Source organism: Galleria mellonella, unplaced genomic scaffold (genome assembly GCF_026898425.1).
Source record: "Galleria mellonella isolate WM207_F2 unplaced genomic scaffold, CSIRO_AGI_GalMel_v1 utg1432, whole genome shotgun sequence".
Classification (NCBI taxonomy): domain Eukaryota; kingdom Metazoa; phylum Arthropoda; class Insecta; order Lepidoptera; family Pyralidae; genus Galleria; species Galleria mellonella.
In genome coordinates, this window is record NW_026441998.1 from 555976 (window position 1) to 574939 (window position 18964).

The 18964-nt window shown below is 32.5% G+C and overlaps 2 protein-coding genes across 2 annotated transcripts in view; both read left to right on the top strand.

Annotated features, from left to right (window-relative positions):
• On the top strand, positions 1-9588 carry LOC128199997 (uncharacterized). The gene is made up of 5 exons (XM_052891742.1): positions 1-159; positions 3614-3674; positions 4017-4280; positions 8253-8387; positions 9467-9588. The coding sequence occupies exons 2-5, from the start codon at positions 3644-3646 to the stop codon at positions 9577-9579; spliced, it is 543 nt and encodes a 180-aa protein (XP_052747702.1). The 5' UTR covers positions 1-159; positions 3614-3643; the 3' UTR covers positions 9580-9588.
• LOC113520841 (NFX1-type zinc finger-containing protein 1-like) overlaps positions 9588-18964 on the top strand; it is a gene marked incomplete at its 5' end in the record, with an annotated part of 25009 nt that continues 15632 nt past the window's right edge. Inside the window, 7 exons of the mRNA XM_052891698.1 lie at positions 9588-10139; positions 10507-10717; positions 11261-11306; positions 12509-12734; positions 13471-13638; positions 17108-18073; positions 18762-18914. Of these exons, the coding sequence (XP_052747658.1) occupies positions 9588-10139; positions 10507-10717; positions 11261-11306; positions 12509-12734; positions 13471-13638; positions 17108-18073; positions 18762-18914 (2322 nt within the window). The remainder of the gene's footprint in view (positions 10140-10506; positions 10718-11260; positions 11307-12508; positions 12735-13470; positions 13639-17107; positions 18074-18761; positions 18915-18964) is intronic.

Genomic DNA, 18964 nt, shown 5'->3' on the forward strand with positions numbered 1-18964 from the left:
TGCACTGATTATAGTGACTACATATTGGAAGGTTCGAATCTTTACCACCCATATACGTTGTTCTCTTGAAAACTATAACAACTTCTAACAATAGACTGTTCTTGTAATTGTGACATCATTGTTTATTTTCAATAACAATTAGTCTTTATATCTGAATAGGTAAGTACATGCTTACATGTTTTGAAATATTTAAGGATTTATATTAAAAAAGGTAGTGAAATGCCAGTTGGTTTCATAACATTAGAGATTCCGTTCATAATATAATTAATAAATAAATTTTAGCCGACTTAAAAAAAGACAAGGTTACTAATATTGGAAGATTACGTGTATTGAAATTTTATTAATTTATTTATCTCTTTATTTCATTAAAAACATAAAAATAAACAGTGACATATAAACAATTCAACTGAAATACAGTAGCATGAAGTACAGATTAAAATATACATATAAAGGTTTTTAGACAAAGGTAAGGTAATGTATGTTTTTATTCGAGGTACAGGAAGCATGACTGCACGTCACCGAGAAATATGAATCGTTCTTTGAGGTAGTAAGGTGTGAGAGGATTAAAAAGAATAGAATAAAGAAGAGAAAGAATATGCCAATCACGGCGTCGATGTATTGGGAGCCACTTGAGCTTGTTACGGTTCTTCTATAGTAAAATAGATCTAATATGGTCATGTCAAAAGGGGAGGTGGCACAACATAATATTTGTAATTGTCAATCTAATAAACTCCTTGATAATAAGGGGGCCGAATGTTACAAATCGCCTATAGTACAACAGGTTTAATACCATATAAGTATATGAAAGTGCATTTTCATTTGTAACAGAACTTATGGCTGGACTAGGTATATATATTTCATATATATTAGTATAACCATATATATTATAGTAGTGTTTATATGTTATATGTGTATTTCTTATATATTATTATGTATAATTATTTCAGTCTGTCACTATAATTATGTCACATATTTTTCCTACCACATCTGCTCTTCATACGCTTTCTATTTTTATTTAATGGTTAGCTGCGAGGAAAAGGAAGTTAGTAATGGGATGAAATAGCTCCATTACTAGCAATATACCCTGTCAGGTCGACCTCCACATGGTTCCCCTAGAAACCACCGTGGTTAATTCTAGTTGAATATGTCAGGATAGGCTAACTGACCTGCTTTCATCCTCATCTATCTTCTCCCACTGTTCCCCCGCCAGTGTATACCGATAGCACAGGCAGGGTTACCATATCATTATTACCTATTAAAAAATTGGTTAGCTGGTAGAGAATGCCATATGGCATTAAGCTCGCCACTTGTACAAAGTTTGATTGTGTAATAAAGGATAAATAAATAAATATACCAAAGAAACTAGGAGGAACTAATTCGTAAAATTGGTTTCATAAAAAGCGGTTCAATATTTAGTTATTAATAATATGACTGGCCAAGATTGAATTGAATTAGTTGTTTTTTTTTTATTTTGTATGAGAAAATCTACTTTTACTTTCTAAATGGATGCATATAAGAATGGATTTATATAAGTATTTGTAAATATTACAGGAATAATAAAACGATGTTTCTAATTAGCACCGTTGAGACATTATCAAAAAATCTATAAAACTAATTTAGTTATGCTATTCAAATTTTAATTACAATTATGTCACAAAATAAGAAATTACGAATTTTGATATTAGTAATTATAACTATTAGGTTTCCATTTTATATGAGAAATGCAATGAATGTTATTTTATTTCATATTTATGTACAGAACTCTCAGCGTGTGATTTCAACTCACACTTGAACGGACTTTCCAGTATTTCGGTATAAAAATTAGGCATTCCTACTATTATTTTAAACCCGAAAGTTTGTGAGGATAGAAATACGTTTCTTACTATTTCACGCAAAAACTATTGAACTAATTTGAATTCAGCCAAGATAAACAAAGAACGAACGTTACCATCCTTAGATTTAGTATGTAGTACGTTACACTACTATATATGACAAGATCCTCCAATTTAAGCTTGTGTTAAAAAAACGATTACAACAATGTAAAATCCGTTATTTTGATTTAAGAACTAAACTAGTGAATAATGGCGGTCTAAGCCCATCAGAGGACCTGAGCAGCAAAGCTGAATAAGTTTAAGAAGAAGTTGATGTGATTTTACAAGCTTTTCAGTTATAGTTCACATTTACATGTTTTTATGTTTATTTAGTTAAAAAAAAAGGATTTTTCCAAATCAGATTATAACTGCAGAAGTTAATAGCAGTCGTAAAAAGATACAACCAAATTGAGAACCTTATTTTTGAAGTCGGTTAATTATTAACTGCCATCTTAAATACTAATTGGCATATTCTTAATTTTTTTAATAAATTTAAAGTATTTCTAATCTATAATGGAATTCATACATTAATAAACATATAAAAGTCTAAAGTACTAACTTATGTAGATATATTCGATTATTATGTAGATATAAGTACATACCTAAAATATAAATACATGTATGAAGATAAGATAACCCTTGTTATGTCCGACAAAAGACAATGGCAATGTATGAAATGTGCTATAGTATCATAATCTGTTATTATCTATAATCTGTGAATACAGATGACAACTACAACGTTTTCCATTCCATTAAGTGAGCAACACAATAATCCCAAATAGCTGATTTTTTTATTTATATTTTTTTTAATAATAGTATAATAATCTCATCTGCGCTTTTGGTGTAGTACACAGGAGAAGGGGGGGGGGGGCACCAGTGAGGGTTCAAATAGATGGGTGAGGATGAACGTATCACTAGCAATAGGATTGTTAATCCTATATTATTTTTTATGCAACTTAGAATGGCAAACAAGCTCACGGCCCTCCTGATGAAAAGTGGCAATCGTCGCCTGTAGAGATGAACAACACCATGGATATAACAGTATATACTATTTCTCATTCATGTTATCGCTATGAGATAATGTCCTGCATTTCTATACTTTTTTTTTAACAATTTTTCAATTTCTCTGATCCATATTTTTCATTATTATCTGATTTTAACTTCGAAAAATATTAGAATTAATATATTTTGTAACAAAGTAATGCCATTCTTGAAATTTTTTAATAACTTCAGATTTATGTGAAATTAAATAAAGTATGACAAAATGAGTGCAATCTTCTACTAAAGTTACGAAGTATTTATGATTGTTCCTAGTAGATGTGTTGAAAGATCCACATTCCTCCGTATGGATTAATCATAATGGCCTATTGATCAACTTTTAATTTAACAATATACAAAGACATGTCGTTATTACCGATTCTTAGTAAATTATTATTTTTAAATACTTTACCTTTACTATTTGAAAAAGAAACGGTTAAATCTCTATTTTTCATTATAAAAAAAGACAATAAATTTATTCTCTTAAATCAGGTACATAATATACATTTATTACATGTTACGAGTACCTGCATGTATCTCACTTCAACGGTTTGCAATATAACTCCATTCCTAGTTGCTTCAATATTTCAGGCATATTTGTTTCTATATAATTTGAAAAGAAATCTCTATTAAGACGGCAACGTGCGCTATTTTGTACTTTCTCATGCAAACTGACTTAAGCGATTTTATTGATTGTGTTTCAGCTGTTCAAAGGCATATAATGACGGCATAACATGGACGACGACGGCGAACATTTAAATTCATGTAAGTTGCTTTCTATCTGTGCACATCATATAATACCTATACAATGATAGTTTGTACAGTCGTTAAAACAGCTACTTACTTAGCAGTTATTTAAGCCGCGGAATCATTACTCTGTACATAGGCAAATGCACAACTATGACCGTAGGTAATATTAAATATAGTCTGTGCATTGAATATAGTTACCTCTTACCTTACGATACGAGTTTTGTAACTTAAACGAAGATTTTTAACTACCAGCTCTCTTAGTTTAAAAAGTACTTACTGTTCGTCATTGGTTAAATAATATTGTTTGTATTTGTATAAACGAGCCATATGAAATTAATGGAAACGTAAACTTTCCAGATAAACAAAGCAGTTATCAAAACTCTGCTCCACATTATCAGAGAAGACCTCATGAAGCACCAAATCATGGCATTACTCGTCCAAGACAAAGGCAACCACTCTGGACTCCACATGCTACAAACATCCGAGCACCACCAATGCCAGGTGGCTCTAAAAATTTGCAATTTGGGCAATCTCCAACAGGCACTTCTAACTCAAAACACCATCGCACGTTTCGAAAAGCACCACAAGAATCAAAGATCCATGCTACTAGGGAGCCAACAGGTAATATTACGTACACATATAAAGTTCCAATGTTATTTAAAAGGGCTTACCTAATATGCTAATGACCTTGACGATTTGACCGCATCATACGATAGAATAAGTTCACAGTTTCGCTTAGTATTCTTTTTGAAATAACATTCCCTTGACCAGGATATATTGATTGACCGGGATAAATACATATATCGAAAGTGACTAGGATCAAGTACGTTTTGGAGTGTTGCCGTTATTAATAATAATTATTTTAGTTTTTTTTTTTTTTTTTTGGTTTGTTAGTAATATTTCTGAACAAAGATTTTCTTTAAAATTTGATTAAAAATAGAAAATCAACAGTTAACCAGGATTCCTATAAAAATGTGTAAAAACGCTAATGGAGTTTTTAAAAAACCATTACAATTTTTGTATTGAAACCGAAAAATATTGCATCGATATGGAATAACGACATTATTTAACACAAGAAATGATGAGAGCTGTCGGAATGTTGCAAGCTTCTTCCTGGCAACGTACTGTGGCTGTCGCTCTTGGAGAGCGTCACACATATACACCGCATTTGGACACACTATCGTATAACAGGCGTGATCAAGTGACATAAAAGACGATCTCACATCCCCACTTGCAGACAGGACCGGCACATTCAAAATACTGCTTGACGAAATCTTGCCACAATAATGTTGGCTACGAGGCTCCATAGCTCTTCAGGGTTGCTGATAAACAAACAAACCATCCTAAATTATTTGCGTAAAGTGTAATTATAAGGCCCGTTTGCGTTCGTGAGTCCATTACTCACGAACACAGAAATTAAGAAGAAGAAGACTGGTTTGCTTTTCTGATGAGTCTCGTTTCAGTTAGGCCAGATACGTACTCGAGTTTGGAAGACATCTGGATGTCAAGAACGTTTGAAATTTTGTCAGGAAGTTCATTCATATGGAGGTGGAACTAGAATAAAAACCCTAAAAAACCAAATTCTTTGTTTTTAAATTGTCCAGTAGCCATTAATGAGTACAAGCTTTGCTTAGTATGGAGCAAGTAAGTAATATATTCAGTAGTATTTGTTTATCTAAAATATACTATAAATTGAATATACCATAGTTTTACAAAATTGAGCAGATAAATTATTAAAAAAAAATATTTCTATTAAGGCAGAACCAATTATTTTGATTTAAGAATTTAACTACAGAACAGATTTTGATAAAATTTCTTTGGAACCTAACTAAATAAATATCTTTCAAAAAAATTCAAAATCGATTTAAAACTGAGTGTTATAAACAACGTAAAAAAACAACAACCGAATTACGAACCTCCACCTTTTTTGAAGTCGGTTATACCCTATGATACTTTCAGATACTTTGAACTCTATAGCTACCTACAATAGCTTACCGTTCCAATACAGTACATAAATGAATAAACAATATCATATAGATAGGAATCTTCAATCGACATCGAAAAAGTTTTGAACTTATGTTTGTTACCTCATACCTCCGTCAGTTGTAAACCGATTTGGAAAACTATTATTTTATCTGAAAAGATATGCTTACAGATTAGTTCCATAAACATTTTATGAAAATTGATTTAATAGTTTAGTTTTTAAATCAAAATACTGGTTCTGCCACAATTGAAGTCGATATTTTTTGTGCACAGAACATTAACTATCTCATATATTATTAAAGCATCATCACATCAGCCGTTAACTACTGAACATAGGCCACCCCCATAAGGGTGGTTAAGCCCGTAGTTGCCACACTTGGCAACTGCAGTTAGACTTTGGTGATGTTTTAAGAGGGAGGGCTACTGCTTGAATATCTTCAAATTATTGAAGCATATTCTTATTAAAATATATAAAACTAGCAAACTTTTCTTTGCCCCCCACTCAGTCCATTATTTCTTATCTAGTTAAAACTATCCTATCTCTCAAATTCGAACACAAATATAAATATATAAAATTTCATTAAAATTCGGATTTGGTGTTCGGAGATAGTTCGGTCACGTCACCCATTTTTACATATTAAGTAAGAAGCTCTTCCATAATGACATCCTCCGTAGCGTTTCATAAAATAGTGGGGGGCTTCCGAATACTGAGGTCGCTATAATTCTTGCTCAACTCACACCCATTTGCTCTAAAGTGGAAGAAGTGGCAGAAATTGAAAGGGCTCGGGTGACTTGGGTGACTAAGATTTTACCCGATGCGATCCAGTGGGACTCCCCGGCACCCATAAGCGATCTGTTACATCCAGCACTGCGAAAGAAGATTAGTTTCGCCTAGATCACTTCCACCGAAGAACTCACAGCATTCCTAGATTCGCAATGTTATGCCATGTATACAGATGGCAACAAACGAGAGGAGGGTGTAGGAGCTGCTGTAGTCGCTCATCATCTTAATAGAAAATTGTACACTAAAAAACTGAAGCTTCACCCTACTTGTTCTGTGTTCCAGGCAGAGCTCCTGGCCATTAAGCATGCTTGCGAATGGGTTCTCAAAGGTAAGCATACTCAGGCCGTAGTATTGTCCGCAGCAAGTCTTCCTTAATAGAAATTAGCAACCCAAACAGCACCAACTCGCTGGTCGTCGATATTCACGCATCTTTACATGAAGCTAATTCACGAAGCTTGACAATATCCTTCACGTGGCTTCGCTTTCACGTCGGCATCGACGGTAATGAAGCCGCAGATACTGCCGCTAGAGCCGCGGCTATGGGACGCTACGCGACTGCATTCTCACGATTCCCTATGTTCTACGGAAAACATCATTATCAAACACTGGGCAAGGACGCAGACAGACGGATATTTGAAGACCCTAACAAGTGCAGCCACCTAAAAAAGTGGTGCCCATCATTTGATATACTCCAAGAGGTCCTAAGCGTATTGAACCTTACTTTTACATTACACAACTTTTGAGTAACCATGGGTATCAGAAGGAATACCTTTGCAGATTTCATATAACAACTGATGAATTGTGCTCATGTAATAACACCGACATTCAGAACTGTAGGCGACACGTAACTGTATTTAGTCTATTCTCTTTATATATGTATATCGATAGCATTGAATAAACGCGGGAGTAAGCGGGGCAGCGCCTCTCGCGTGAATTTGGTGAACTGTCGTCGTGTCTCCGCTCGAACAAAAACAAGACACGATCGCGCTGCCTCCTTACATTCTCTGTTAATTAATAGTGTTTTCTTCTACATTCCCTACAAGAACCTTGAACACCTTCTGAAATACTGTCCCCGTTTCGCCAGCAGCCGTTTAAATCACCAACTAGCATGCCAACTATTAAACATTTCGGAACCATACTCTCTTCAGCACGTAATCAAGAAGGAAAACAGTACTAATTCATTCAAAACACATTTGGTAAATATAATAGATAGTCTAAATGCATTTAATAACACGTAATAATAAACTTATACAAACTATATTTATATATATTTAACTATCACACACAGTGCTTCTAATAAAAGCTCAAACTTTATATCGTTAAAATAAATTCTTTATATGCAAAAAAAACAAGGGAAAAACGATGTTATATGCATTGGGATTTTCATATATATATATATATATATATATATATATATATATATATATATATATATATATATATATATATATATATATATATATATATATATATATATATATATATATATATATTAAATTTTCCCCCGGATATAAACAAACTTTTGTTCAAATTTAGTTTCTATTTCGTTCGGACTTGAAGACTAGACAATTGGTGCAATTATGTGTCACTTAGGTATTTATTTTCTATGTATGTATGTATATATGTATTCTGACATGTTTGTTAAGAACTCAGAAAGACGAAAAGAATTCTTATGTATTGTTTAAAATTTTACTCCTTAAAATGTCTGAATTCCAGTAAATTCCATCATAATAAAATTAATACGGGGAAATATTTATCAAAATACGGTCTATCTCGAAATTAACGTAAGATTAGTTCCAAATATTACTTCAGGTTATAAATTACAGATTCTAGAAACATACAAGGACAAGCTGTAAATGCAACACAAAGTAACTCGGCTCCTAGCGGCTCTCGACGTCCATGGAACCAAAACGTTCAGAATAACCAGCCCGTACAACGAGACACGAATATATCGTCATCAGGTCAGATAGGACATATATGTATTTTAGATTCATGATTAAGATAAATTGCACGCTTTATTTCCACTGAGACTTACTATAGTAGAAATTCGAATTTACACTGCATTTACACATTTACATACAAATTCATATAAGTCTACTTTTAACTTCATTACATTTAATATACCTAACTGGCAGGTTTTTATCACGATTATTTATTTGTTTGATCGCGTCGACATAAACTTTGACTAGTTCATAGTTTCATTAGCTGAGAAAATGTAATAAAACATATGCAACGTGCACGATACTATAAATGACTGGAATTAATAAAAAACACTCACCATACAGTGGTTTTGCTCTAAAATAAATAAGAGAGTAAATACCGTTAGTTACTTTAAAAGAAACTGACATTATTTATGTGGTTATTTACTTACACATAAAAATGAACAGTGTAAGAAACAACCATATATAATAAAAAGTAATTCGACAATTCAAAAAATTTTTGGCGTGTCCAAAAGGATTATTTGACACTGCGTGTTGGAGGTTTATATATAATATAATATAATAATATAATAAATACAATGATATTCTCATTATTTATTTATTAAATCAACTGGATGAGCTTTGCAGTCTTCCAATACGCTCATTCATCACACGAAATCATCAGTACAATATCACATCAGTATTATATCACAAGAACAGTCATGATGACTTTCAATTTTTAAGACAATTTTAAACAATAGGTAAATCGTGAACGTTCTCTTTAATTTTACTCAACACGTAGATGCGTAACTTAATGAGGAGCTGTTTTGTTCTTTTTGAAGTGAATATTTCTATATGCATGTTGGACACCTTTTGGGATGGAAAAAGCATTGAATTCACGTGACTATCACTTTCAGAAACACACATTATCATTTTTTACCATTGTAAATAATTTCTGTTAAAAAATATTTCCTAAAAAAATATCGTTTAATAACCCAAAAGTAATGAAGCTAAGAAAATTCCACTTGCATGTTTTTTTTATCTGCGACTGATTCTGTGTAACGACGTTTTGTTATTATTCTATTGCGGTGACTAATTTACATGAATGAACAATGTTCCAGGTAATCAAAAAAGGAAACATCCCTTAGAAACTTTGCAGGAAATAGCAAAATCGAATGATATTCTTGCCGAGATTAACAACAAGAAAAATTTTTTTAATAATCTATTCAAATGAGTGACTAATTTTTGAACAATGTTCCAGGTAATCAAAAAAGGAAACATCCCTTAGAAACTTTGCAGGAAATAGCAAAATCGAATGATATTCTTGCCGAGATTAACAACAAGAAAAATTTTTTTAATAATCTATTCAAATCGTCTACTACTAAAAAAGACATTTTTGTCTTGATTGTTGAAATATTGGCAAAAACTTCCGAATCATCCTTCAATGATTTGAAACTAAAAATGATTCTACACGTAGCTAATTCTTTATATATAACACAACTGCGAACCTATTTAATGGATCTTCCATATTATGACAACAAATCTAAGGACGGAAACCGTTTATATTGGAAGAATCCAACCAATTTTTGGAAAAATATATTAAAATTTTTGGAATGCTTGATAAATTTATCTCCGTCGACTTTTGTAAAGCTGTATCGATCACTACTATGTAATACAATAAGACTATGCTTGGAGGAATTAGAAAAAAATCAAGGATATAGTTTGCCAGCAGAACATATGATTAAATTTACAGAACTACAGAATAAATTAATGGAATGGGAGACAAAAAATCTGGTAAGTATTATTATAAACCAGAGCCTGAGCCACTTACCATCAGATGGGCCGTATACTTGTTTGCCATCCAGTTTCATAAAAAAAACTATTCGAAAGTGATTATATGTGTGTATTGACTGAGACTAACAAACATACATGAATATATCTTTTTCATATTTTTAATATTATCCAAAATGAACAGGAATTTATTGTTTAATACTATTTTGATCATTAATTTTGAACACGTTTGATTTAGAAAATAAGGAAAAGGGCTATGCAATTTGATTATTGGCGTATCTCCGAAGATACGCGATTAACATATATTTGGCACAAGTCTAAGTAATTTAATTTCTAATAGACTATAATAAAAGTATTTATATTATTTCAGAACCAAGCGAATGATAATACCAATGAAGAAAAAGAACCGCCGGACGACTTTCGGCTAGTTCCAATAATACCAAATCGTTATCATTTGATGCGACCGCCATTTTTACGTCCGAATATTGTTGACGGAGCGTACAAAGACGTCGATCATTACCTAGATATACAATTTCGTTTGATGCTGGAAGACTGCTATGGACCGCTCCGTAAAGGAATAAGTAATATATATAAAGCTTAATATATTATTATTTAATTAAGTAATTCAACCTCATGTATCGTAAGAGAGTATAGTTAACAGTAGGAATTATTATTCCTAACAATATAGGATATAGTGCTCTCAGGTCAGATCATTTAACTTGATCTTCCCTGGAAATTTCATGATTCATATATAGCTAATTCATCACGATGAGCCAACTGACCTATCTTCATTCTTACCTTATTATCCCTCGCTGATGCCCCATTAGTATATATCAATTGCGCAAGTAAGGTTACCATTTCATTTCCATTTATTAAAAAAAAATCATAAAACAGTTTTCAATATAGGTACATTCTTATGAAACATTTTACACTTTTAAATACATAAAAGCTCTCTATGTGTAGGTACTATATAAGCACTATAAATAATAAGTACTATAATCTGAAAGCTTATAGTATTTATATAGTACCTACACATAAGTACGCTCAAAATATTTAGATGCGAGCACATATTTTGGGCGACTTTGTAAACTGAATATTATTTTGATAAATCTTTTTCATTTTAGTACAATACTTGGAAAATCCTAACAAACGGAAATATGACAATATACGGTAAGTTCTTTCATTTCATATGAGTACCTATATTTTTATAGCATTAAGTTGTTTTCTCAAACATGCTTCGAAATGTGAGCATTATTTTAACAATCTTCTTCGAGATAAATCAAAATTGCCGTACTGGCCAGATACATGCCGGCAGCGGCCGGCAAAAGTTGTACGTAAACTCATATCTGACCTGTAATAAAAATGGAATGACCTTTTACTTTGAAACATGGCTATCAAGGAGGTAACTAATAAAAGGTTTTATTTAAATTTCGAACTGGCTTGCAAATAGAAAGCTGTTTATTGAAAAAAAAAACAAAGGAACATTATGGCGCGTGAAAAATTATTATTGTTCGTTATTCGTCATTGAACTTAAAAAGTTAAATTGTGTTTTTGATTTCCGCGCATTGTTTGAGAAAAGTACTATACAAGCCCTGGCCACAACTAGGCATTGATGGACTCACATATGTGTGCCTCTGCTACGCCTCGGCCCACATTTGCACGTTCGTCCATTAATGCCTTAGTTGCTGGCCGCTGCAGTAATGTACTAATAGATATATAGATATAAAGCGCACTCCAGATTCTCGGAGAACTTAGCTGACAGAAACCTATCCTTAAAATTAACAAAGGTAAATTATATAGGCAAAATTATATTATTCCAACAATAAACTGTGCAATTCACGAAATACATAGGTACATAAGTAAACCTTTGAAGCTGCCTTGAAGGGTGAAACTGATTAGTAAATATATTGTAACAACTTATAGAATATATTTTCCTAATAATATCAATATGTACTTCAGGCAACACCTTTGAATGCATTTATGATAAGGACTCCTATTCAGTTTGAAATTAGTCGGACACAACTAAATTTTAAAAGCAGGACTCATGATATTTATTATTATAAAGAGGAAAAAGACGATTATTTGTTTGTTTGTAATAAATTAATTCAAAAACTACCTAACCTAAATTAACGAAGCGATCCCAATTGGTATTAAATAAATTTAACTATTTAAACTTTCTCTTAAAGGAGGATGAAGTCTCCCCTTATCTCGCCAAATCTTATTAAGGGGGATACAAGGTCCAGATTAAAAAAAAACCTTATGTAATTAATTATGATTATGGATATCCTCTAACGCTGTGTACTAGTAATACCCTTATTTATTTGTTTTTATCACACAAAGTACTTGAATACAATTCTTTATTACAATTTCAGGGTATACAATAATGTTAAGTTATTGTCACCCTACGTATCTGCCAACAAAATTGGCTTATTGGTACAAGTAGATAAATCCTCCAATAGGAGGTTTTTCAAAATCAATTGGAAAAGCAGCAAACGCATGTTATTTGGTTCCCTTTTGTTATTTTCAAAAGATGATTTCAAGCAATTCGCCGTCGCCACAATTATAGACCGGGATGTTGCTTGCTTAAGTAGAGGCCAGGTAAATACTCTTCACATTAATAATTTAATACTGTTTCTTTTTTTTTCTTCACATTATTATTTTAGATGGGCTTGCCTCAGAACACTAATTTTAAACACCAGATAAATATTCATCAGATAATATCACAATCAGTCCACCGTAAAAAAATATATTTTTAATGAAACTTGGAATAGTAAGCTGACAATCCATCCACATAATTGAAAGTGGTAACTGTAGCCTATAGCCATGAATAGTATGATTGAACATCACAGAATATTTACATGCCCATGACACCTCACAAGCCTTGCCATTATTGAGACATTACTTAAAATCAAGTTTGCACCTGTATTAAATTAATTTAAATAAATGTATTTAATATATGTAATTGTATCTATTGTAATTTAGTTAAACGATTCACAACCAGTGCTGCATGACTCTGGCATAGAATGGGCCATCCCTTCCTTTGGTGTCGTAAGAGGCCACTAAAGAACTTAATGATCAATGCATGTGCAGCAGCGCCCCTTTTAAAACATCACCAAAGCCTAATTGCGGTTGCTAACCCGCCTGCCAAGTATGGTAGTTACTAGCAAATCATTATCCCCCATTATAAGGGAGACCTATGTTCAACAATGGACAGTTAACAGCTGATATAATGATGATGATGATTATTCATAATCAGACCTATTTAAAAATTATTTCACGAAATACTCAACTGGTAATGTGCATGATGTTTGTTAACACATTTTTAAATTTACAGTTACCGATAGCTATGGTCAATCAACAAATCCAGCTAAACCCTGGAGATTCATACACTATGATTGAAAGTGAAGTATACTTTGAGCCTTACTACCATGTGTTGAATGTACTTCAGAGCCCCACTTTTGCGCAACATCTGGCTATGCAGAAGTATATTGTTAAAGCAGAAGTAAGTAAAAGGTGGCGTTCCTTATAGGTAACTCAGGATGACAGGGGGGGGGGAGGGATTATTAGTAACGGGGACTAATTGACCCATTGCTAGTAATACAACCTATCAGGTCGAGATCCACGCGGTTCCCCCTGGAAACCATCGTGGTTAATTCTAGTGGAATTCGTCTCGATGGGTTAACTGACCTACCTTTTCATCCTCACCTGTCATCCCTCACTGGTGCTTCACCAGCGTATCCCGATAGCACGGGCAGTGTTACTATTCCATTATCACCCAATAAAAAAAATTCAGGATGACAATGTAAATAACCAACAACTCAAGAATAAACTCTCTACCTACATTCGCGAAATTGTGATGTAGGTAATAATATAGTTATTAATGTTGTGATAAATTATTGCTCAGAAAAAAGTTTCACTCCAAAAAAAGAACTTCTATAAAAATTGTACATACAATATTTAATACAAGAAGTAAGACAACAATACTCTATATGGTACCTATTTTACAAATAATAGTGCATTAATCGTCTGTGTTAATTTTAATAACACTGAGTTTTTTTTTATGTTAGTTTGACTTTATGTTTAAAGTAACTCCGCAGTTTGACTGACGGATAGCTCCATAATATAACTGTCTGTCGTTAGAGATATCAACACTAAGTATCTTAATACTCTTGATAAAAATGATGAGAAAATAAAATACCCAATTTGTGTAACATAATTTGATAAACTTTTCTTATCAATGCACTTATTGTTTTTTTTAAAAGATACTCGTATGCTCGAGTATTTTCGGCATATACACACATAAAAAAACTCTAAGCAACATAATTACAAATTTCAATTTTACAATGTGTTTTCGCATAAAATCCTTAGTATTTTCTTATTTATATTATTTTTTAATGCTTTTTTTATATTAAACAACATTTGTTTTTTTTTATTTATTTTTTAATAATCTTAATTAACAATAATTACGAGTAAGTACTGTATGTACGTAGTACAAAGTAAGGTGCCTAATAAACTAAACTTAAACTAAAATTAAATATTTGTACAAAAATTGCATAAATTAATACAAAGTATGGCCTCCTCTGTTATGGAGAACTTTCTGGCACCGATTGTTCATAGAATCGATAAGACTGTTAATGTTATCCTGCGGCAATTGCTCCCAATGAAATTTTAGTAAGTCCATCAATTGTTGTTTTGTTGTCACTCCATCCAAGTCCTTTAAAACACGTCTCTGAAGCATGCCCCATGCATGCTAGATGGGGTTGAGGTATGGCGATTGTGCAGGCCAAGGCAATACCAGGATGTTTTCCCTTACCAAGTACTCCCGTGTGTGCAAAGCAGTATGCGAACGCGCATTGTCATGCATCAACGTGAAATCGGAGCCAAGTGTTCGTACGAATAGACGGACATATAAATCTGGGCGTACTTTTTGACAGAAATCTTTCCTGGACGTCTCACGTAAACCAGATAAGTAAAAAAGTACATGCGACTGTTCACTCACTCAGACGTCTAAAAAATTTTCTACCTATTAAAACAAAGGTCAATTTAGCCCAAACATTATTATTTCCCCTTATGGATTATGCAGATGTATGTTTTCTTGACGCCACTTCAGAGTTATTTTCTAAAATTGACCGTCTACAAAATTTATGCATTCGTTTCGTTTATGGTTAAAATGCGTAAGTTTGATCATGTCTCCAAATATCGAAAAGAATTGAAATGGTTACCTTCACGTTTTCGATTGAATGTCCATATACTGACGCTTCTTTACAATATCTTGCATAATCCCTCCATTCCTTGTTATCTCCGCGAGCGTTATGAATATTTATATTCAAGAGATAAACCACTTCGCCCTCAGACACGATTACTTCTAAGAACTCCTCCACATCATACTCAGGCTTTTGGGAATTCCTTTACAGTTATATCCATTCGACTATGGAATAGTCTGCCATCCGAAATAAGGGAATCGGCAAGTATAGGCATGTTTAAGCGTCGTCTGTTTAAGAGAGCATTACTTATCACTATGCTGACGTATTATGTATATGTGTATGTATATTTATATATGTTTATATGTGTATATATATGTATGTGTATATGTATGTTTGTGTAAATATATGTGTATGTTTACAGGGTATTTTATGTAATTTATAATGTGTAGTTTGTATTATTCTTTGTGTATACATAACTTATGCGTTTATGCAATATATGCAGATCGTATGACTGCCTATTTTTATTTATAAAATAACACATTAACATGGAAAGGTTTTGCTGGAAGAAATCTCTTATTAGAGATAAGCTCGCCTTTGTACATTATGTTTATAATGAATTGTAATTACCAGTATGTTTTGTGTACAATAAAGAATAAAGAATATAAGGCCTTAGAACATCCTCAACGTAATTTACAGCGTTCATGTTACCATTTACAAAAATGAGCTCAGTTTGTCTATTCTTCATAATACCCGCCCATACCATAACTGTTGAGCCGTTGTATGGATGCACTTCCTGAATGCACCTGTCTTTCAGTATTTCCAGGACGACGGTCCTTCTAGTACCAGGCTTAAACCCAAATCGAGACTCATCGCAAAATAAAATTTTATCCCATTGTTCCCGGGTCCATGTAATGTGTTCCCTACACCATTCATTTTGACGAGCGCGATTCCCGTGACGTATGGATAGGCACCTAATTGGCCGTCACGCTCATAGGTCATACTCATGCAGTCGATTTCGCACAGTTTGGCAGCTAATAACAACACCACTTGAATTTTGTACCCTTAAACCTATCTCTCGGGCGGTTAATATCGGTTGGCATCTTGCAGTCAGTTGTATGTATCGATCTTGCCGTGTGGTTGTACACTTTCCTCGACCTGTGTGCTGCTCAGCAGGATATCTCGTGTTAGTGTAACGCTGATGAAGACGGCAAATAACGCTTCTGTTTACACCAAAACACCGAGATACCTGAGATTGACTTCTTTCCGCTTGCAACATCCCTACAGCTCTTTGCATTTCATCTGCGTTCAAATTACGTCGCTCCATGACGTAAAAAATGTCTCAAAATCCAAATTTGTTCAAAACTTTTTCAAATTATTGTTTAAATCATAAAATTGATACAGAATACTAAATTTTAATAAGCAAAGAAAACGCTATAAAATTCGAACAAATGCATTCGCTTTTGAATTTGTGAAAAAAAAACAAATGATACTAGATTTTTTATTACAACTAGCCAGTATGTCCTCTAGATCAAAAAAGTTTACATAGGTATTACCTACTTGGTAAGAAATGATATAATAATTGATTATTAATTTGAAATAGTATGTGTTGCTTAAACTTTTTTGATGTGTGTATTTTTACTAATTTTAATTTATAATCTTATGTACCTATCTTCTTTTTCAGTACACTTATTACTTAAATATCTAATGATCACTATAAGGAAACTTATATGACCTTGTTAATATAGGTATTTCTGTATTTTTTTACAGCCTTCAACGTCGCCACCAGAATATGTGAAGAATACAACACAATATAATATAATTATTACAAAAACGGATGATGGTAACCACGATTTAATGTCTTTGGATGATAACACTGACAGATGTTTAGATAAAAAGTTCATTGTTTTAAATAAAGATACATGGCCAAACGCACAAGAATTAGGCTTCAATAATAGTCAATATGAAGCGTTTCAACTGGCTTTAACTAACGAAATTGCGGTCATTCAGGGTCCCCCCGGGACGGGTAAAACTTACCTAGGGGTGAAAATAGCAGAAACTCTACTGAAAAATAGTAATAAACAGATACTTGTGATTTGTTATACAAACCACGCTCTGGACCAATTTCTTGAGCATATGTTGAAATTTACACAGTCAATAGTTCGAATCGGCGGTCAGTCCCGAAACGAAGCTCTGGCTCAATATAACATAAACAAGTTACGAACCAAACGTACTGAATATTCTAAATCTGAAACAGTATATTATGATCAAAAACGAATTTTTCAACGCATTGTATCGAGATTGAAAAAAATACATGATAATATCCAAAATTTGAATTATAGCATTCTCACATACGATAATATTAAAGTATTAGAACCAGAGAGTAAAATTCTTGAAAGACATTACGGAAGCGATCCATTACAGTCATGGTTGTTTGAGCACATGACTTATGTTGAAGCCACTGAAGAGATACATGAAAATGTTGAAATTAGTAATAATGTTGACGAAGATGTATATCAAAGAGTGGAATTAAACTTAGACGATGATAATTTTCTTGATGATAATGCTAAACAAATAGAAGATTTAAGTTTTACTTCGTCATTTTCTTTAACGAAAGCACAGAAGTATTTAAATTATTTGAAATCTCAGAAAAAATTAGAAGGAAAATCACAAAATTATTATGAGCAACTTGACGCAGATATTATAAATACATATTCTTCTATAGCATTATTTAATGTTAGTACCTGTCCAATTCTGATTACTAATTAAGTATACTTGTTTTCATTGTTAAAGTTTTTTTCTATAAACTGATATAAATAGATATATCAAAGCGAACATATACTTCATTGATTAATTTTTATACCATAAAACTTTGTGTCTTAGTAAGATTTTCAATAGAAATCCAATAGCTTATTTAATTGTAGTGGGCATTATAATGTTTTCGTTTTTATTTGGTTATCCGTCAAATACAAATATAAACATGGATTCCTCCCTATTTCTGAGTACTAAGATATTATACCTTGTAAGTATGTAATTGACTACCATTATGTTATCCTTCGAAATGTAACAGGCTTATTCGCTTATCATCAGGTAGGCCGTACGCTTCTTTGCTACCTCATTGGTATAATAAAAAGAAAGCACAGCCGTATAAAAATTAAATTTATATTAAGTAAGTAGCTAGGTAGAAATTAAGAGTCTTGGGTCATAATGGCTTAAGACGAGTTATGAAAGCAAATGAAGCAAAAGATGTTTTTAACATGTTTATGAATCTTTCTATTTAAAATTTGCAATCTATTTTTTAACCACTTCTAATAATTTCGTAAGTTTCATCTGCAATACTTTAATTTTATCTAGTTATATTTAAAATATTCATCATTCCAGTTCGTTACAGAGTGAAAAATTTATAATTAATATTATTGTATAGGATATGAAAAGAAAATTCCAAGCTGGGGAAAATGCACGCAAACTCAATGAAAGAAACGTAAAGAGTATGCCGGCCATTGATCGATGGAATACATATTTTACATGGATAGAGAACATTACTCTACAGTTAAAAGAACAAGCTTCGACATTACAAGTAAGAATTATCGTTGTTAAATATCTATTTCTTTTTAGGTTTGCTCTAGA

What these genes read in the sequence shown, in the direction of transcription:
- LOC128199997 (XM_052891742.1), top strand. Translation starts at nt 3,644, where the DNA reads ATGGACGACGACGGCGAACATTTAAATTCAT. An exon ending in TGCTACTAGGGAGCCAACAG is followed by an intron (nt 4,281 to 8,252) that starts GTAATATTACGT and finishes TATAAATTACAG; the next exon opens with ATTCTAGAAACATACAAGGA. An exon ending in CACGAATATATCGTCATCAG is followed by an intron (nt 8,388 to 9,466) that starts GTCAGATAGGAC and finishes ACAATGTTCCAG; the next exon opens with GTAATCAAAAAAGGAAACAT.